This window comes from Amblyomma mixtum, chromosome 9 (genome assembly GCF_055824585.1).
Source record: "Amblyomma mixtum isolate Tamu chromosome 9, ASM5582458v1, whole genome shotgun sequence".
NCBI lineage: Eukaryota > Metazoa > Arthropoda > Arachnida > Ixodida > Ixodidae > Amblyomma > Amblyomma mixtum.
In genome coordinates this window covers 84806703-84828352 of record NC_143020.1, presented here as the reverse complement: position 1 = coordinate 84828352, position 21650 = coordinate 84806703, and the positions used below count along the sequence as shown (strand labels likewise).

Below are 21650 nucleotides of genomic sequence, written 5' to 3'. Positions count from 1 at the left end.
ACAGATGTTTGGATACCTCCTCTAAACTGGCAGTGAATAGCGTTGCCAAGATAGCGCCTTCCTGCTTGGCACCATCCATTATTAAAATTTTTTTGCAGATTTTATGCAGGATGGTGGTAGCTGTGCACATGCTATTGACATCTTCCAGTATTTTTACATAAGGCTCCTGACAGCGCAATACCTTCATGACAGCAGAAGTTTCGAGTTAGTAAAATGCTTCCTCGTAATCTACAAAGCCTATATGTAGCGGTTCGTTCTATTTTGCACATTTCTCTATCACTTCATTCACAGTGTGAGTATGGTCTCTAGTCGAGTATCCTTTACAAAGTATGCCTCCTCATTAGGTAGATTAAAACCTTAGGTTGTCCTGGCTCTATTAGCGATGACGTGAGTAAATGCCGTACAAGGAACGGAACATAAGCTGATTGGTCACTTTTTAATGGATTAAGATGATGTTAGCGTTCTTCAAAGCTTTTGGCACGCTAAAGGTCATAAGGCACAGCGCATACAAGGTGGCCAGATTTTTTAGCGGTCTCCCTTCCATCCTTCAACAGAGATGCTGCTACTTCATTCTCGCCTGCTGCTTTCAGCCTTTTCATTGCTCCTAAAGCTTTCTTTACGTCCTCTTTTGTTACCGGCGGGATGTTCCAGTGCTGTGCGCTACCGGATCTCTCATTAAGGTCCTGATTCCAATGTGTTCTGTAAAGATTTATGTAGAGCTCTTCAGACGCTTTAACTATCTTATCCCTATTGCTAACAATTTTGCCTTCTCTGTCTCTTAACGAATACATATGGGTTTGGCCTAAACCTAGCTTCCACTTTATCGCTTTTATACTACCTCTGTTCATTAAAGCATGATTGATTCTCTCCATATTAAACATCCTCATGCGGCTATCATGAATTTATTAGCTTTGATTGCTCTGGCAGTTTATTTCATCTGCGGTGTTGGACGAATTCATGATCTGTTGTTTCTAGATCAGATCTTCAGACTCTTGCGATAGCTTGCCGGCACCCTGTTAAAACCAACCTACTACCCGCTTGTACTGCACAGTTGGTTGTGGTAGTTGTGAGGTTATTGTTTACCTCTTTAACCTTACTGTCATCGTCTTCAGTTTAGGCTTAATATCTCTTCAGCAACGATATCCTGAATTCCTCTACATTCTCTCTCATCGCTGAATCGGCAGTCGGCTTCCGCTTCAGTAATTTGTTGCGTTCCTTTTTCAAGTCTAGACTAATTAGAGACCTTACATTAATGTGGTCACTACAATGCACCCTGCGTGGACTTTTGCATTCCGCACGTGCAAGGTTGGATCTTAGCATAAAGTCTATTTCATCGCGTCTCACAATTGAGCGTTTCCACGTCCATTTCCTCTTTTCTCGCTTGCGGACGAAGGTATTCATGATCAGTAAGTTATTTCTCTCTGCCAACTCTACTAATAAATCCCGCTGCTCCTCCTAGAGCCTATGTCATAGTGTCAAGAGTCGTTAAAACGACGCGGGTCGTGGGGACACTGGAGGACCAGGGCCACAAGAGAGCAGGCGCCAGAGACAGTCCAAGCGGTCGCGGCCGGGCTCACGAGCGATTCCCCACCGAGCCTCTTCCTCTTTGACGGCGATCGGCTGCCCGCTGGTTGAAGATGACGTTAAGTGGAAAATCACAAATAACACACAAGACACTGCTCTCCTCCCAAAAGGCGCATCGTCCGGATGAGCAGAGTTACAAAATTAACGCTGAAAAACGCGTAAATCGCAAAGAGTTAGGCCACGTGCTCCAAGCGGTCACAGTACGCTTTGAGGCGAGCGACGTGAACAACCTCGGAGGCAGGCGGGCGGCGGGACTCACGCGTTACTATCGCCAGCACTTCGTAATTTAACTCGCCTATACGGAGAATCACTTCGTACGGGCCAAAGTACCTTTTGAGCAGCTTCTCGCTAAGGCCACGGCGTCGAATTGGAGTCCACACCCACGCGCGATCACCAGGACTGAATTGAACATCCTGATGGCCTTGGTTGTATTGCCGAGCATCGACTTCCTGGCGGGTTTGGATGCGAAGGCGTTCCAGCTGTCGGGCTTCTTCCTCATGTTGGGCGACGAGTTGAGCATCGGCGTGAGTGTAGACGTCTGGCTGGTGGGGCAGCATAGCGTCGAGCATGGTAGTGACTTCCCTGACGTGCACCAGGCAAAATGATGAAACTCCGGTAGTTTCTTGAACCGCGGTGTTATACGCAAAAGTGACGTAAGGTAACACTTCGTCCCAGGTTCGGTGCTCGATGAATACATACATTGAGAGCATCTCAGCCAAGGTCTTGTTAAGGCGCTCGGTCAGCCCGTTTGTTTGCGGGTGGTATGCGGTAGTTTTGCGGTGGGCGGTATGGCTTAAGCTCAGTATCTGGGAAAGAAGTTGGGACAAAAACGCGGCACCACGATCAGTGATAAGGACCTCTGGGGCACCATGCCGAAGAACAACTGACTCGACGAAAAACTTTGCCACATCCGAAGCCGTTGATGACGGCAGAGCACGTGATTCGGCATACCTCGTAAGGTAGTCCGTCGCAACTGCGATCCAGCGGTTCCCCGATCGCGACTGAGGAAAAGGTCCGAGTAGGTCCATACCAATTTGCTGGAACGGACTGAGCGGTGGCGTGATGGGGTGAAGGAGTCCCGCAGGCTTGAAGGGTGAGGTCTTGCGCCGTTGACACTCGCGGCAGGTTCTTGGGTAATGGCGAACTGTCTTCGCGCGAGCGTTCGACTGACCCCCAAATGTCCTGAGGAGGGGTAATCATGAGACGCTTCCATAATTTCGTCGCGTAGATCAGTGGGCACAACCAAAAGCCTTGACCTCGGGCTCACGGCAAAGTTCTTTGACGTTTTCTCGGAGGCATAAATTAGGCAGTACCCCGCACCTCCACCAGAATGTCACGGGTCGTTCAAACGACGCGGGTCGTGGGAACACTAGAGGACCAGGGCCACAAGAGAGCAGGCGTCAGAGACAGTCCAAGCGGTCGCGGCCGGGCTCACGAGCGATTCCCCACCGAGCCTCTTCCTCTTTGACGGCGATCGGCTCCCCGCTGGTTGAAGATGACGTTAAGTGGAAAATCACAAATAACACACATGACAATAGTCGCTTACTACCTGCCCTTGAGCCTGTTCTTCCCTAACTTTGCACTGAAGTCCCCCATCAGTACACCGCACACAGTTTTTACTTTGCTCATTTCCGATTCCATGGCCTCATAGAAGCTTTCTCCGGTCGGGTCATCATAGCCAGATGTCATTATAGCCACTTCTTTTGTCCTGGTTTAGGTCGTATCGTCAAGCGTTACGGAGCCGCTTGTGACCTGCTTCAGCGTAGCAAGAGGCCCTTAATAATACCTCCAGGTCTTCTCAAACGCATTGACGTCCCGCTAGAAACCATTTTTTTTTTTACCTTACTAGCCTCGACCTCCTCAGACCTGATCCTACATCCCTATCCGGCAACAAATGGTTCGCTGTCGGAACGGACTACGAGACTCGGCACGCTATCACATGTGTCTGGCCGACGAGCTGCGCTACATATGTCGCAAACTTTTTCTTAAAATATCATTCTGCAGCATGGCGCTTGTCGCCAGTACTCACCGGCGGTTGCTGTAATTTTCTGTACAGAGTGGTTGACAGTGGATGGCGCTGCGATCGCCGAGGTGAGCGGACGCGTTCACATCGGCTCTGTCTTCTACAGATGTTTTCGCAGCGATTTCAACAGCATTTTACCGCCAATATTTCACCAACGGATCCGTGAAGTCGAGAGGCATCGACGGATACCCAGTTTTGAGGTGGGCCACCATTCTTCTCAGAGATATTGAATTATCTGCATTCCGACCACGCCGTAGCTTCGCTGGGCCTAGGCGCGTTCGCCAGACGCTAGGCCTAGCGGGCGCAACAGCTGCGCGCCGCTGACGAACGCGGCACCAAGTGTACGGACTGTTTTGAACGAAGCGGCACAAGCCGACGAACGTCACTCAAGAATGAACGTGCAAGTGATGGGGGAAGACATTTCCGCCGAAGAAATTACCGAAGAAGCCGGATGGAAGACCGCCGGAGAGCGGCGTTCGAAAACCCGAGACCGCGGTACGAATTCGACGCACGACATCGATGCAAGAACGAACGCGCATGGCACCAGCCAGCAAGGTACGAAACCCAAGAATGTCAAAGGAAAGGTTATTAAAGCGGGACGCATGCCCAGACTACCGAAGGAGGAAATCAAAATCGTGGTTCGACCACAAGGCGGTCTCGACATCGTTAAGGTCGGCGCCCCGACGGTCACCGCCGCAATCTTCGCAGCCGCTGGCATAACGGGAGACGAAGGTGCAGAAGACACGGTCTGTCCCAACTCACACCAGAACATCGTCGTCGTCAGCACAGCGAAACGAACGAACGCGGACCGCTATGCCAAAATACGGCAAATTGACATCCAAGGAAAATCACATGCAGTCAACGCGTATGAAACGGCACCCGATAATACAACCAAGGGAGTGATTCGTGGCATCCCCATTGCGCACGGACCCCAGGCACTGGACGAGAACATCGTAAACCCGAGAAACCCACTTGCACTGGCGGCCAAACGCATAGGCACTACGACCACGGTCGTTATTGCCTTTGACGGACTCAAGGTGCCCAACGTCGTCAGGTACGGCGCAACACTCGTCCGTTGCACGTTGTATCGCAAGCAAATTGACATCTGTTACAAGTGCGGACGCCTCGGCCACCGCATGGATGTTTGCCCAAATCCCGCCAACCGCATATGCAGGGGATGCGGAGACCGCGACCCCGACAAGGGACACCAGTGCTCGCCCAAGTGTAACCTGTGCGGCGGCGCTCACATGACGGCCGACAAGGGCTGCAAGGCAAGGTACAAGACTCCGTACGTGATTCGCAGGCGACGATGGGAACGCCAAAACGCAAATGCCCAACTAACGCAGCAAGACTTCCCGCCCATCCAGCCGCCTAGACTGAGATCAACGTCGAGTTCGCGTGACGGATCCCGCTCCCGCAGCCGGCAAAGGGACAGCCGCGATCAGAAAACATCGAGATCCAGGGCACCAACTCCCGGAGACAAGGTGAGCTGGGCGGATACTGTCCGGGGCACCGCGCGGGAGGGGGTCGTAACAGCGCCTGTAGTCCCAGGGCAAAATCAGCAAAATCACAAAGCCGATAATGGCATTTTAGAGGCGCTCAGGAAAGAGAACGCAGAAATACGAAAAGAGAACGCGGTAATGCGCGAACTAGTGCAAAAGCTCATGCTGGAGGTGCAAGAACTCAGACGCGAGCACGCCGTGGTGGAACAAAACAAACAAATCGCACAACAGCAGGCGCCAACGAGCGTTCCGGACGCGAACGCGCCCGCCCCGAAGAAACGCGCGCTACAACAACAGCACGAGGGTGGTTTCGAGACCCAGGTTCCAGCCGAAATTACAGACATCAAGACAATGCTGTGCACAATGCAAAGTACCATTGAGACCCTTCACGCAACAGTCCTCGGGCTAGCAAACAGGACCACTAACCTCGAAGGAAACATGCAGATAATAATGAATCACTCCGTATTCACGCAACACGGACACGTGCCGGCTAGCTGTGATGTGGGACCGAGTCACCATCAAGGGCAGGCGGACAACTCGCTTCAGCATCAACATGGCCAATGACAACCAAGGGATAGTAATATGGCAGTGGAACTGCCGTGGCTTCGCCGGCAAAAAGGCGGTTCTACAGCAACACATCCGGCACGCAACACGTAAACCGGACGTAATATTGCTCCAAGAAACACTCACCAATGCGGCTACTTTGACTGGCTACAAAACGCATGACAGCAAAATCAAGGGGAGGGGTGTATGCACGCTCGTTAGGAAGCGTCTCACATTCGTTGAACACGAACTAAGTGGCGTCCAGATGGAACACGCTTTCATCGAACTGATACCCACCAAGCAGAGGAAACAAAGTATATTCATATTGAACGTTTACAGCAGCCCGTCAAAACACCGCCAACGCTTCCGTGCGCTGTTTCAGAAGACGCTGAAGATTGCCGGGTCCCGGACGTTGATTGCAGGGGGCGATTTCAACGCGGCAGACACAGCATGGGGTTACGGATACAGCACGACCAAGGGAAGACAACTCGGACAAGATGCGCATGAACTCGACTTCATGTTACTTACGGACCCGGCGCACCCGACAAGAATCGGTAACTCTACTACCAGAGACACGACCCCGGACCTTACGTTCGCCCGAAATACCGGGACGACGGCCACCACGTGGAAAAACACGTCGACCGACCTTGGGAGCGACCACATGATCGTCGAAATATACGTCCAGACGCCAGACAAGGCGCAGGGCAGTAAGCGAAAGTTCCAATGGACCGACTGGGAAGACTTCAGAAAGAAACGAGACCAAAAAGAATCTGCAGGTGATACAATCACGGACATCGAAGCCTGGACCCGCTCGCTGGTTGCAGACGCCAAAGCGTCAACCAAGACCGTCGAAACTGAGGTTGAAACTGACAAGATGGACAGCCGCCTGGCCCATCTCATCGAGGCGAAGAATTCGATCCTGGCCAGGTGGAAGGGCCAGAGACTCAATCGGAGACTAAGAAAGAAAATAGCTGAGATAAACCGCAACATCGAGGAGCACTGCCGAACGCTCAACCGCCAGCAATGGGACGAGCTATGCAATGCAGTCGATGGACAACTGCACAACGGGAAATCGTGGAACCTGCTCAGGTATCTGTTGGACGAAACGAAGACCAAATCCCACCAGAGTGACTGCCTCGCACGTCTATTACACAGGGAGCTCGAGAAGTACGGTGAAGATGCAGTGACCGACCAGTTACTAGCCAAGTACTTGCCGCACACGTCGACTGCACAACACGGCCCTTATGATGGGGATCCGAATGTAGAATTGGATAAGGACTTTAGTGCAGAAGAGATCAGGACGGCGCTGCACAACCTACACAGCAGATCGGCGCCAGGCCCTGATGGTGTGTCGAATCGCGCCCTGAAGAATCTTGACGACAAATCCGTGGAACAGTTAACGGCATTTATCAATGACTGCTGGCAGCGCGGCACCCTCCCGCAACAATGGAAAACTGCGAAAATGATACTAATCCCGAAACCCGGAAAAGCACCGAGCCTCGAAAACCTTCGCCCCATATCGCTGACGTCCTGCGTCGGCAAGACCATGGAGCACGCATTGCTTAACCGCTGGCAAGCCCACTTAGAGCACAAAGGGGCATACCCACCATCCATCATAGGATTTCGCCCACAATTGTCCACGCAGGACGCAATGATACAACTGAAGCACCACGTTCTTGATGGCAAGACGAGAGGCACCAAAGCAATTCTCGGCCTCGACCTTGAAAGCGCGTTCGATAGAATCGCGCACTCGGCGATCTTACACCAGATATCGCGGCATAACCTTGGTGTACGCACGTACAACTACGTTAAAGATTTCTTGACAGACAGGCGAGCTGTTTTAGTGGCAGGGGACCTCCAGCTAGAAGAGCAAACGCTGGGGAGCACCGGCACCCCGCAGGGCTCCGTCATCTCGCCCACGCTCTTCAACCTGGTCATGATCGGCCTAGCAGAAAAGCTACAAGAACTGAAAGACGTCCGGCACACAATATACGCCGACGATATAACCCTTTGGGTGCACAAAGGCAGCGACGGTCACATCGAAACGGCACTGCAACTAGCAATCGAGACAATAGAGGAATACCTAGAGGGTACGGGTTTACGATGTTCGCCGAAAAAGTCAGAACTCCTACTCTACCGCCCCACGCAGAGGGGCAGACCACCCGGGAGTGGTCGGAATGCGGCAACGACAAAGCGCGAGTACGAAGAGATCAGACTACGTACGAGAAACGGAGCAACCATCCCGATAGTACACACAATTAGGATCCTCGGCATGATAATCGAGGCCAACGGCGTCAACGGCGAAACGATCACTAAATTAAAGCACAAGACAGCTAACGCCATGCGAATCCTCAAGAGGATCACTAGCAGAAGAAACGGAATGAGGGAGGAGAGTCTCACACGACTCATACACTCTTTCGTCATTAGCCATATTGCGTACGTTGCGGCATTCCACAACTGGTACAAGGGAGAAGAAGCCAAGATCAATGTCCTCATTCGCAGGGTGTACAAGATAGCACTGGGTCTACCCGAGTCTACCAGCACGCATCGCTTGCTCCAGCTCGGACTTCACAACACGCTTAGCGAAATCGCCGAGGCGCAGCGCACTTCACAACTGGAAAGATTAACGGGAACGACAGCAGGCCGCCAGATCATGGAAAGTCTCGGCATCCGTTACCACGTACAACAAGGCCAGAAAGTCGCCATTCCAAACGCGATCAGACAAACGCTAAGAGTCGACCCGATTCCACGAAACGTCCACCCGGAACACAACCGGGGAAGAAGAGTGGCCAGGGCCAGAGCTCTCCTGCACAGCCATGGAGACGATACGGGGACAAGGTTTGTTGACGCCGCGGAATACGCAGAACGCTCGCGATTCGCGGTTGCGGTCGTCGATTCGTGCGGCAAAACGCGCATAACGTCAAGTGTAGCGTGCGAACGCGCAGAAGAGGCGGAGGAAGCGGCGGTGGCACTCGCCCTCACGGATCCGACGTGCACCGTGGTTCTCTGCGACTCGCGTCAGACGGTTAGAAACTTCGCCAAAGGATGGATCTCACAGAGAGCGGCCCAAGTCCTGAGGAACCGGCAAGTCCAGCAGGAGGTAGAATTCCAAACCAGAATTCAATGGTTCCCGGCGCACATGGGAGAAGTATCGAGGACGTATCGCAACCGCAACGAGACGGCACACGCCAAGGCGCGCGAGCTCGCGAACCGCGCCGGCGACCGTCGTCCGTGGAATAGCACCAAAGACTGCTTGATCAGCTACAACGAAATTACCAAGGCCCTCTGCCTGGCCCGCCGAACCTTCCCTCCGCCCAGCGACAAGCTGGACAGGGCGCACGCGGTGACCCTCAGACAACTGCAGACGCTCACGTACCCCAACCCGGAACTATACCACAGGCTTTACCCCGGTACATACCCGACAAATATATGCAAGGTCTGCAACGCCAATGTAGCCACTTTAACTCACATGCTCTGGGACTGCAACAAAAACCTTCACGGTGCTAATTCCGGAACCCTCCCGCCGCGGTTGGCCGCTGCCTTGCGCAGCCCCAGCCTCGGGGACCAACTCTGGGCCGTCCAGCAGGCCCGCGAGGCGACGGCGAGGCAGCGCCTCGACGTCCCCACGTGGGAGACCTAAGGCCCCGTCGGCGAAAGCTCTGCAGGACTATAAATAAAGTTGTTACCAACCAACCAACCAACCAAGTGGTTGACAAGATCCTCCGTTCATGTTTCACGCAGCACAAGCTCCACAGAGCGTATCACACACAAACCCAGGGTTTTACCAAGTGGGTCAACCGAACTTTGATGTTATCTGTGCATGTCTCCCCAGACCACGCATAATGGGACAGCGCCTTGCCCTATGCGACCTTTGCACACAAGTCTTCACGGCATAATACCACCGAATATTCTATCTGCCATCATTTGGAAGGCACCCCACCTATCCTATGGACACTCTCAGGCCACATTCTCCAGTTTCCAATGCGGATTATGGTCGCGACGCCATCGCTTGCGCAGCCCAGGCGTGCCAAATAGCCCGCTATTGGCTCCAAGCCCCTCAAGCAACCCAGGAGTCCGCCTACTACCGCCGATACCCTGAAGAGAACTACGTAACTTGATCACTCGTCCTTCTGTGGTCGCCTTCGCGTCGCGTCGGTCCCTTTATTGGATTGTGAAACATTTATTGCGTCCAGAGCAGGTTGCGGAGACACGTACTAGATTGCCGCTAGCACATGGCTAGCGTCGACCTCGTTGGCCCGCTCGATTGGCCCTATTTGAATCTCGGTCTGTTTAAGAAAATTTTCCCACTAAAGTAGCTCGCACCGTGCGGTGCAGAAATTTACCTGAAATATGAAATCGCTGCCCATGCGTCCTCATCATTGTCCGCTCGTCCCGTCACCGACATTGTCCACGTCCGCCACCTTAAAATGTACCATGGCGCTCAGACTTGGGAACCCCAACGTCGGGACGGCGCTTCTGCCACCCGTTTTTTATGAACCTGCTCGATTTGGCATACAGGTCTCTCCTCGAATATGTTAATGCGATTTGGCGCCGGGACATCCCCCTGCCAGTCGACCGGAAAACGGCTCTGATCGCTTTTATTAATAAAGCAGGCAAACCAATTGACAAAGATAACCTCCGCACCATCTCTATCACCTCCTATGTGGGCAAACTAATGGAACTAATGGTGCGGGAGCGGTTATCTGCATATCCTTAACACAAATATGTGTTTGCGAGCGCCATGTTCGGATTCCGCCCGCACAGATACGCCCAGGATGTCCTCCTGCAACTCAGTCTCGAATTCCTTGACCCCCTCGAATGCCCCCATAATGACCGGGTAATACATGCCTTGGATCTTAAAGGGGCATTTGACAATGTAACACACGAGATCACTCACTAACCTAAGCCAGACCGACTGTGGCCTCAACACATTCCGATACATATGCCAATTTCTAATGAATCAACAATCCTACATCCGCATCCAAGATAAAGAGCATACTCCTTACCTACTCGGCATGCGGGGAACCCCAAGGCGTGGTGCTTTCCCCGCTGCTCTTCAAGCTGGCCATGATGCACCTTCCGGCCCAGCTGAGTGGTGTCGCCGGCGTGCAGCACGCCCTGTACACTGATGACATCACCCTAGGGGCCATGCAAGGCCGCACAGGGGACATTGAAACCAGCCTGCAAACAGCGGCGACGATAGTAGACCGCTACACCCGTCGTTGCGATCTTCAATGTTCTCCTCAAAAATCGGAATTTGCGCACCTCCACCCATGGATCACAAAAGTGCACAACTAAAATATCTCTTTCTCTTGAGAGTGGTCTCATACGCGAAAGTGATGAGATACGGGTACCCGGGCTTACACTACATTAGACAAACTCCGTAGGGTGGGAGACGAGGTGAGCCGCATGGTCCGCAGGGTTTCCAGCAAACGCGGGGAGTTACGAAGTAAGGATGCCTTGGGGCTGGCAAACGCCTTTGTAACCAGTCCAATTCTCTAATCGACTCCTTATCTCCCCCTACGGAAATAAGAGCAAGATGCGCTTGAGGTAATCCTTCACAAAATTATTAAGTGTGCCCTTGACCTTCCCATCCCTACTTCAAATAGCCGAGTTATGGCTCTGGGGGTGGTGAATACTTTCCGGGAGCTCCGGGAGGCGCACCTTAGAAATCAGTACACGCGCTTGTCGGTAACGGAGTCGGGTCACCGCCTTCTTGCTCGACTCCATATCCAACACACCACGCCTATGGAAGGCAGGTTTCACATCCCACAACGGTGGAGATGTGCCCTCCACGTGCGACCTCCTCCAGCCAACATAATGGTCGGCGCCTGGCACGAGCGGAAGCCCTAGCCCGATATTGTGGCAACAAATCAGGTGTATACTACGTGGACGCCTCCGGTCCCCACCATGGGAGATGCTACATGATCGCGGTAGTTCACAACAGCAACACATTTAACGGCCTCAACTTCAGTGCCCGTAGTGAAACACAAGCAGAAGAGGTGGGTGGTGGTGGTGAAAACATTTATTAAGAAAGGACAGGAGGTGTGCTTGTATCAGCCCGTAAGGGACCGATCCATACAAACACTAGGTGGAGGTCCCTAGTACGGGACCTCAGTGGCGGTGGCCGCCGCCCGGGCGCGCCTGACTAAGGCTTGTTGGGCCTGTAAGTCGTGGCAGCCAAGCAGGGTCGCCTCCCAGTCCTCCAGGGTTGGGTTGGGGATGGAGGGAATGGCCGGGTTGGAGGGGCAGGCCCACACTATGTGATAGGTGTCCGAAGACACCGCACTACAGTGCGGGCAGTTGCCGCTAAAGGAGGGGTCGAAATGTTTCAGGGCTGCCGGGCACAGCAATGCATTGGTGAAGAGGCGGAGAAGGAGCGGCTCATCCGCCTTCTTGAGGCCTTTGCATGGGCTAGGGTAAAGGCGATGGCTATCTTGATAGTAGGTTGTGATATCTTTTAACGTATAGACCGGATTAAAAACGGGTTCCTGATCAGGTGGGGAGGAGAAAACAGCCCGGTGAGAGAGCGCGCGGGCGGCTGCGTCTGCTGCCTCGTTTCCTGCCAACCCCAGATGAGCAGGGGCCCATATGAGGTAACGATGTGCGGGGTCCGTATCCCGTATGCAATTTTGGTATATTCGATAGGCTAGGAAGGGAGTGCAGCCTTGTTCGACGTTCCGACAGGCCCCTCGCGAGTCGGTGATTATGTATTTTGAAATGGAATGTGAGGCCGCGAGAGCAATCGCGACCTCTTCTGCTTGTGTTGCACTGCGGGCTCTGAAAGTGAGGCCGTTAACTGTGTTGCTGTTGTGAACTACCGCGGCCGTGTACCATCCCCCGTGGTTAGGGCAGGAGGCGTCCACGTAGTATACACCTGTTTTGTTACCCTAATATCGGGCTAGCGCTTCCGCTCGTGCCAGGCACCGACCATTATGGTCTTCGTGTGACATGTTCGCTGGAAGAGGCCGCACGTGGAGGACATGTCTCCACAGTTGCGGGATGTGAAACCTGTCTTCCATTGGAGGGGTGTGTTGGATATGGAGTCGAGCAAGAGGGCGTCGACCCGACTCCGTTAGCGACAAGCACGTGCACTGGTTTGTAAGGTGCGCCTCCCAGAGCTCCCGGAATGTATTCACCACCCCAAGGGCCATAAGCCGGCTGTTTGAAGTAGTGATGGGGAGGTCAAGGGCACATTTTGCGAAGGATGACCTCAAGGGCATCCTCCTCTTGCTTCCGTAGGTGGAGATAAGGAGTAGAATAGAGAATTCGACTAGTTACGAAGGCGTTTGCCAGCCGCAAGGCATCCTTACTTCGTAACCCTCTGCGTTTGTTGGAAACCCGGCGGACCATGGCCCACCTGGTCCCCCACCTTACGGAGTTTGGCCAATGTAGTGTCTGCCCACCGGTGTTTGTGGATGTAGAGTTCGAATACCCGTATCTCATCACTTTCGCGTGTGGGACCACTCTCAAGAGAAAGAGATATTTTAGTTGTGCACTTCTGTGAGGGCGTGCTGTACGCAGGCGACACCACTCAGCTGGGCCGGCAGGTGCATCATGGCCAGATTGAAGAGCAGCGGGGAAAGTACCGCGCCTTGAGGGGTTCCCCGCATACCGAGTAGGTAAGGACCATGCTCTCTATCTTGAATTCGAATGTAGGATTGACGATCCACTAAAAATTGGCTTATGTATCGGAATGTGTTGAGGCCACAGTCGGTGTGACTTAGTTTAGTGAGTGATCTCATGTGTTACATTGCCAAATGCCCCTTTAAGGTCCAAGGCGAGTACTACCCGGTCATTATGGGGGCATTCGAGGGGGTCAAGGACTTCCCGATTGAGTTGCAGGAGGACATCTTGTGCGGATCTGTGTGGGCGGAATCCGAACATGGTGCTCGCAAATACATGTTTGTTTTCAAGATATGTAGATAAACGATCCCGCACCATCGTCTCCATTAGTTTGCCCACACATGAGGTGATAGAGATGGGGCGGAGGTTATCTGTGCCAATTAGTTTGCCAGCTTTAGGAATAAAAGTGACCAAAGCCGTTTTCCATTCGATTGGCAGGGGGATGTCACCGCGCCAAATCGCATTGACGTATTCCAGGAGGGACTGGTATGCCAAGTCGCGCAGTTTCGTCAGAAGCTCGACGGTGACCTTATCCCGTCCTGGCGCAGTGCGCCGTTTCATTTTGGCGAGAGCCGCCCGCAGATCATGGAGCTGGAAATGTTTATCCAGCTCCGTGTTCTCTCTGCCTGCATAAGAGTACGCAGATCCACGGGGGTGTTGGGCTGTACACAGATACTGGTCCCGAAGTTTCTGTGCCAGTTGAGTCGTGTTGCCAGGAAAAGCGTGCATGGCTCGCTGCAAATGTTTTTGTGTTTCGGTTCGTGTTTGGGTTTGGTCGATTAGGGCTCGAAAGAGACGCCACGTGTTTCGGCTGGACATTTGTCGCGCGGCCGTGTTGCATGTATCCACCCAGTTGGAGTCGGCGAGTTGGGCCGCGTACTCTGCTGCTTTCTGAGTAAGCTCGGCAATTCGAGCTTTAAGCTTTCTATTGTGTTTCTGGCGTCGCCAACGGAGGACGAGGCTGCGACGGGCTTCCCAAAGGTGTAGAAGGTGGTTATCCACGTCCGTGACCGCCTCTGAGAGCTGGATGTGTGTTTCATGCGAGGAAAGGTGTGCCAGCAGCTGTTGGGACCATGCTGTGTAGTCTTGTGCGGAAATGGGCGTACTATCAAGCGAGTTAAAATTTTGCCCGAATTTCGTCCAATCCGGGATACGGGCTTGTGTTCTGGGATGATTGAGGGGGCGTGTGCGTAGTGTAGTGTTAAGGATGCAGTGGTCGCTACCGAGGGCCTCCTCGGAGTTGAGCCAGTCTGCGTGTCGTATTTTGCGAGTGAAGGTTAAGTCTGGGAACGTATCCCGTGTCACGGAGTTTCCTAGCCGTGTTGGGTGGACGGGGTTCGTGCGGAGGGTGAGGCCCAACGTGGACGCAAGCTCCGCCAGCCTACGTCCGCGCGACTCCTCCTCGCGATATCCCCGCAGCTGACTGGGATCGTTAAAGTCGCCCACAATCAGCACGGGATCACGGCCCGCTACTCTTAGAGGCGCGGCTAAAGAGGTCCGCAAAAGTCACTCGCTTGAGTTTGGGAGCGCAGTACACGTTGACTATATGCAACGGCGGGTCAGCAGCCGAGCACCATAAACACTGAGCCACCGCGGCGGCAAAAATAAACAAGTGAAAAAGAAATTATATCGACGCATAGGCTGCTATTCAGGGGGCCCCCTTGGAATTACACAAATGTCTATGCAGCGCATGTACTTCCTTCTGGCAGAATTCAGCACGTTGACCAGTGTGGCAACGAAGATATCACAGATTTTGGGCCTTGCTGATACGAAGTACTGCCAACCCATCCAAGCCTACTTTTATTGTCATAGTCTTTTTTAACAGAACAAACCACGGCGATGAAATCACCATAGACCAAAATCGAAACTACGTTGTACTAGCGAAAATGAGCAATTAGCACTGATTTTTAATGCACTGAGCTGTAGGGCTCGAGATATTAAGGCGAAAGCCTTTAATGGCTCATGCTCGCGGTGTCTGTCCATGCTCGCAGTGTCCGTCCTTGCGGTGGAACCGTGGCAACTGTGGCCCCTCCTCTGTATTTTCCTTTTCTCAAATTCATTTTCATCATTACGGGCACTCTTTGTGTTACTTGTTTCACTCCCACTTCCTCCCTTCCTCTACAAATGGATGAGAGGTGTCCACCGAGAGATGCGAGACAGTTACTGCGTAATTTCCGTTCCTCGAATGCAATTTTCAATTTCTTCACTACGGCCCCTCTTTGTCTTTCTTCTTTCACTCCCACTTCTTCCCTTCCTATAAGGTGTGGCTAGGGTGTCCCCCGCGACGGTTGCTAGGTAACGGCTCTTGCAGCCGCAACAACACAAACGCGCGATTCAGGCATCCGCTTGCCCAGGGAGCCAGTTATGCACGCTTCCTTTTCTTAAAATAATCAGAGTATAAAACTTACGTAAACGGCAACGCCAGTGAACACAATAAACGCCGAGCAGACAACGGCGACGGCGACGCCGCGAAACTGGCGCCAAAGAGCCGCGTCTAAAACACTATCATCAAAAAGCGACCGCAGTCGCCAGACAATAAAAACCACACATGCGGGAAGCCCGCCACGCACCAAGCGTTTCGGGGAAGCGGTGGTGGGTTGGCCACAATGCTTTCGCCAAGCACACTTCAGAATTTCCACAGTGTCTTAGGTGACATTTTAAAGAAAATAACAATGGTCATGTGGGACAGGTGATTTAAGCGAACTATAAAAGCTATCAGTTGTTATGGAAAGCTAGCGTGTTCCCACCAGGCTCTTGTTGGATGGCCGCCGCGGTGGCTCTGTGGTTACGGTGCTCGGCTGCTGACCCGAAAGACGCGGGTTGGATCCCGGCCGCGGCGGATGAATTTCTTTGGAGGAGAAATTCTAGAGGCCCGTGTACTGTGCGATGTCAGTGCACGTTAAAGAGCCCCAGTTGGTCGAAATTTCCGCAGCCCTTCACTACGGCGTCTCTCATAGCCTGAGTCGCTTTGCGACGTTAAACCGCATAAACCAAACCAATCTTGTTAGATGGCAGATGACCAGTTGAGGAGGGTGCTCGCACTTCCTCACAAATGTTCTAGAGGATAAAGAGGTGGGGCTGGGGATGCGCAAAATATAAATTTTGAGGTGTGCCACGGGTTGACTGACAAGTGAGTTTTTCGCCGGCGGAAAGGCGCCGGTCGTTGGCTATCGATAGAAGACATTTTCTTGACTCAGTAATGTGCGGTGGTCCCTACGGCGTCCGCATAGGCACTCTCCTTAGAAGAAATTCTAGACTGCCGCGTTGGCTATATGGTTAGGGCACTGAGCTACTTCGGGATCGAACCCAGCCATGGCGGCTGCGTTTCGATGGAGTCGAAACACAAAAGGCGTCCGTGTGCTGCGCGAAGTCAGTGCACGTTAAAGATCCCCAGGTGGACGAAACCATTCCAGAGCGCTCCACTACGGCACGTCTTTCTCTCTTTCATCTTTCACTCCCACCCGCATTCCTTTCCTGACGGGGCGGTTCGGGTCTCCACCGGGAAGGAAGACTACAAGCCAATTGCTTTTCTCAAAAGGCAATTTTTTAAAGCTTGAAAGGTGGCCTATTACAGGCATGACGGGGTTGCCGAAACTGCTGAAGCTGGAAGGTTTATTCGATGCAAAATACACCAGCGTTTCGTTTTATGCCGCATATGAAATCGATTCTAGCGTGTACGAAGCCGACTCACATTAATAGTTCATTTGGTTTTGCGCCATATTGTACATATGTGCGCATTTTTTATTTTGCATAGAAATGCCACAGAGAAAGCAAATAGCATAAAAAGGTTGGTCAAAACCAATTTACATGCAAACTTTTTTTACGGTCCTGAACAATTTCGAACACGTTTGATCTTTGAGATAGATTCGAACCGATTCGAACCGGAGCGGAATGTCGCACCGTAGCAGAATCCGGAACTGAGCCCGAAAAAATTCTGGTTCGACACCCGGTTTGCACTCATCTAGTGATAATACTGTGCTCGAGGTAGTGTTCGAAATACTGTTCAAAACTTCAATGCGGGACGTCGAAGTTGTCAGGGCCGGCGAAGTAAGTGGCAATGGTTGCTGGCTTTGTAGCAGCTCGTCTTGAATAGTCTCATGGATGGTGGGCACAAAAGTCGGAAATGGAATGTCTTCGACAGTGGCCACAGGTTAGCATTGAGGAGCAGTTCAAATTTCATGCTTTTATGGTGTTGAGATGCGGGTCCTGAGTTGTCGTCGGGACGCGGGTCCGCTGTCGCTGACCGGCCGAAGCAATGATGAGACGGGGAACTGATTTGAAGCAGCATGAAAAAAAGATATGTTTTCAGATGTTTGCAAGCAGCAGCGAGAAGCACGATAGATGGCACGATGTAACAACAGGAAATGACAGACAAAGGAGACGGGAGCGCTTAAATAGAGTCGGCACAGACTCCCGCCCCTTTTCGTTCTATCAAGAGCGTCCTGGTGGCTGACTGGCCTTCAAAGCTTGAACGCCAACCCCGGTAGCGTTCCGGTAGCTGTCCGGCCCGAACGCACAACGCGCTCAACGATGACGACGCGCAGACTCGCTGAGACGCAAGCCTGGACGCCATCCTTGGGAGCGTTCCTGTGTTGGAAATTCACGTTCACAACAGCTCGCCCACGCCCAGAAAATCGCGCACGAAAGGAAGAGGTCCGCAGCCACTTCTCGAAGTGCCGCAGACTGGGCTTGAAAGCCTTTGTCCGCCGGCCGTCAATGGCTAGCCAACCGGTCTCTTCAGGTCTTCTACCACAGGTCTTCTACCACAGGATAGCACAGGTGCTTCTACCAAGGACTGCCGCAACTTCTTAAAACTTCTTTCATGCTCCTCGCATCCCACCCACGCAATGTCTTTGCGCTGCAATTTTCGGAGCAGGGCAGTCACATCAGACATGGTAGGAATGAACCGCTTCACAAAATTAATCATGCCAAGAAATACTCTGAGCTCCTTACAGTTCTTGGGCGCTGGCATTTGTACTACATCTTGAACTCGTTGTGGGTCTACTCGCACGCCTTTTGCAGTGAAGATGTGGCCCAGGTAACGCACCCGGGGCTGCAAAAAGGCGCATTTCTTGTGGTTCAGCGCAAGATAGTTCTCTTGACAGCGCGTCAACAGGAATGCGAAGTGGTAGTCATGTTCCTCCTTGGTTCTTCTCCAGATCAATATGTCGTCCACAACTACCGCCACGCATGGTAATCCTTCTAACAAGCGGTGCATTGCTGCTTGGAAGATCTCTGGAGCAGAGGCGATTCCGAACGGTATGCTAAGAAACCGGTAGCGGCCGTACGGCGTGCTCATGGTGCAGAGTTTGGAACTTGCCCCGTCCAATTTAATCTGCCAAAATCCTGATGCGGCATCTAAAGTAGATAAGAAAAGAGCCCTGGAAAGTCGCGTAACCACGTCCTCTATTGTTGGCATAGGATAGTTTTCTCGCAAAAGTGACTTGTTTAGCACTGTTGGATCGAGACAAATGCGTACTTTGTCCAGAAGAGGGCAAATACGGGCTGGTTGGTACATGTTTTACGAATTGGAAAAACAGCGCAATCAAAGACGAGACACAAGAGAAGGACGAAACACAGCGCTGGTGTTTCGTCCTTCTTTTGTGTCTCGTCTTTGATTGCGCTGTTTTTCCAATGCGTACTTTGTCCTTTTCCACTACTGTGATCCTGGGACTAGACCATTAAGTAGGCTCGATTACCTTTGTTATGACGTCTTGCTCATCCATGTGCTGTAGTTCCGCCTTCACCTTGTCTTGAAGGGCTACCGGAACTCTTCTAGCTGTAGCTGGCACGACAACACCCGCGGCACCAGGCTTCAGCTTCATGTTGTACTCGAAGACTTTTAGCAGGCCGAGCCGTTTGAAGACTTCTGCAAAAGGCTGCGCTGGCAGGTATAGTTGGTAATTCCGAATGCTCTGCAAGCGGCTGATAAACCCCAAACGTTGGGCTGCAGTAACACTGAGTGTTACCGGCACGTCCCACTCCTTAACACTTTCCTGTCCGCGGGGAAAATGGTGGTTTTCAGGTCATATCATTAATATTTTTTTTTCTTTAACAAAACTTGCTTGGTACAGGAGTGTATGGTACCGAATTGTGGAGGAGGAAATTCTCTTCACATTGTTATTAGTCACAGTCAACACGTTTATTGAGTAAGAGATGAAAAAAAATTATCAGAAAGAAAATTGTAGTTACAAAGAAAAAACACACAAAAACATCAGTTTCGTCACAAAAATAAAACATAAAAAAATTTCAAAATATACATTTTTTACAACCGGGATCGATGCAACATTGCAGAAAATTTTAGTTTGCTGCGAACAGTATTAGCTGGGCTAGGAAAGGAGACAGTAGTCCTAGTGACTATCGTGCTCCCGCGCGAAACAGTTCCTTGTTGCCGTGAAGCAGAGGTTGGCCGCACATGTCTCACAGAAAACATTTGTTTTTTGTTCCTCCTTTTTTCTTCGTAGCACAATTTGCAGTTCCAGTATTTTGCATTTTCTGCGGCTTGTGCTGCAGCCCCTGAGGTGAATCACGAGGCGGAAACAGAGGGCGAACATAGGGGTCATCAGGATGTGCCTCATCAAATCCGAGGAGTTGCTCGATCAATTCAAGTCTGAACGCGAACTGATCAAATCTTGATGTCCTCGACAATTCTGGCGCTTCGGGATGCTCCTGGCGATGCGCGTCAAAAAGTATGAAGCTGTTGACGACCGCGCCGCCGAGCGCCGTGCGACACTCCGGCGCGCAACGCCGAGGTCGACCCCTGGCTGTCTTCGAGCCGAAAACACGACTCTCTGCGCTGCCGGCGGCGAGTAATCCCGCCCGAAAGACGTTGACACCCTGCAGATAAGAGTTATGACCTTCAGAACACTCTGATCTTTTCCGATAAGCGCGCAGCAAAAGCGGAACATTTCGGGGGAGAAAGCGAAACTTACCGAGGTATGGCTGTTGACGTTCCGGGTCGGTCTGACGCAGTTTCGCTGTCGGTGCTCAAGTCCGAAGAGCCGAAGTCGTCTTCTGAATCCTCACTGCTGCTGTTCTCGTCCAAAAACGAACTCTCAGGAGCATCAATTTCTGTGGAAACGCGCGGTTTCGGCGCTGCAGCAGCGCGCGACGTCGACGCCATGGTGGCAGGGTTGCCAGATGGCTCCGACCTCAAGTAGCCAAATTGGACTCCGTAGCAGCCCAAACGTAGCCAAAAGCGAATTTTTTGCGTAGCCCAAAAGTAGCCAAAAATATTTGTTTTTGTGACGACATTTCTTAAGCATATTGAATTAATTTTCGGCAGGAATATTTACACATTATATTTCTTTCCCGCACATGATGTCTGAGGAGGTGCGCAAAGCGTGTTCTTTCCGTTGTTACGTTTCGCACCCGTCATGCGCGCTAACCAGTGCGGCTAACCAGGTGCGCTAACCAGGTCCTAAAGATGGGGCCGCAGTTCCACTTCGCAGGCGCGGCAGTAGGCCATATCACCTGAGGCTGATGACGACAGCCAGTCTGCACGCGGAAAAGAACGGAGGCACTATATAACGCAATCGCAGCTCTAGTTTAGGAATATTTCACCTTTTAAATGTTCGCGCGCAGATTAGACACATCGACAATGAAAATACCTTACTGTATACTTACGCAGCCTCATATTTCAATTTTATGCTTTAATATAAAGGTTCTCACTGAGAGCGTCACCTCAGAGCATCTAGCATGCGCCTTCTTGAAGCTACATTCTACGATATGCATGAGCCCAGAATAAATCAAGGATATATGCCACATGATAATCTATGTCAATTTTATCTTCACTCTAACAGCACGTTCACAATAATGAGAAAAACATATTACCCTTGAATTACGGCTCCTTTTTTCATTTCTTTTTGTAGTTATAATGGATGCACAAAGGGCAAAACGCTTGTCTAGAATACGTTATGGGCGTGTTTCGGGCTTAACGCCCGATATCTAGCGATAGTATTTGGTTAAAAGTTGTTTTGATGTAAGCATGTGCTTTTAAACTCATACGATTTCATAGTCACTTTTTTTTTTTTTTGGCAGCAGCGGCGGCAGCAGCCAAGTCGACCAACTGTGAACGCTGTTCTACTGCATTTTTGCAGGGCCGACAGATGTGTACATCGATGTTCGTGTGATCAGCTACCGCACTTCGATTCAAGAGAAGAAAGAGAGCAAATCTTGACGATACCGGCCGACGCCCTGCCTGCAGCTGCGCAACATCCCTCGGAGCATCGTGACGTCAACGTGACCAAGCATGTCGCTGCCAAGCGTATAAGAAGGACGGAACCACCCTCGGCTGAGCTTTTTGGCAGCAGCGGCGGCAGCAGCCAAGTCGACCAACTGTGAACGCTGTTCTACTGCATTTTTGCAGGGCC

At 51.9% G+C, this 21650-nt stretch overlaps 1 protein-coding gene across 1 annotated transcript; it reads left to right on the top strand.

Moving 5' to 3' along the window:
• The first annotated feature begins 3657 nt into the window (after positions 1-3657).
• LOC149329956 (uncharacterized) lies at positions 3658-5673 on the top strand. The gene has a single exon (XM_089559330.1). It carries the CDS (start codon positions 4000-4002, stop codon positions 5671-5673), a length of 1674 nt encoding a protein of 557 aa, XP_089415456.1. The 5' UTR covers positions 3658-3999.
• The last annotated feature ends 15977 nt before the right edge of the window (positions 5674-21650 follow it).

What these genes read in the sequence shown, in the direction of transcription:
- LOC149329956 (XM_089559330.1), top strand. Translation starts at nt 4,000, where the DNA reads ATGAACGTGCAAGTGATGGGGGAAGACATTTCCGCCGAAGAAATTACC.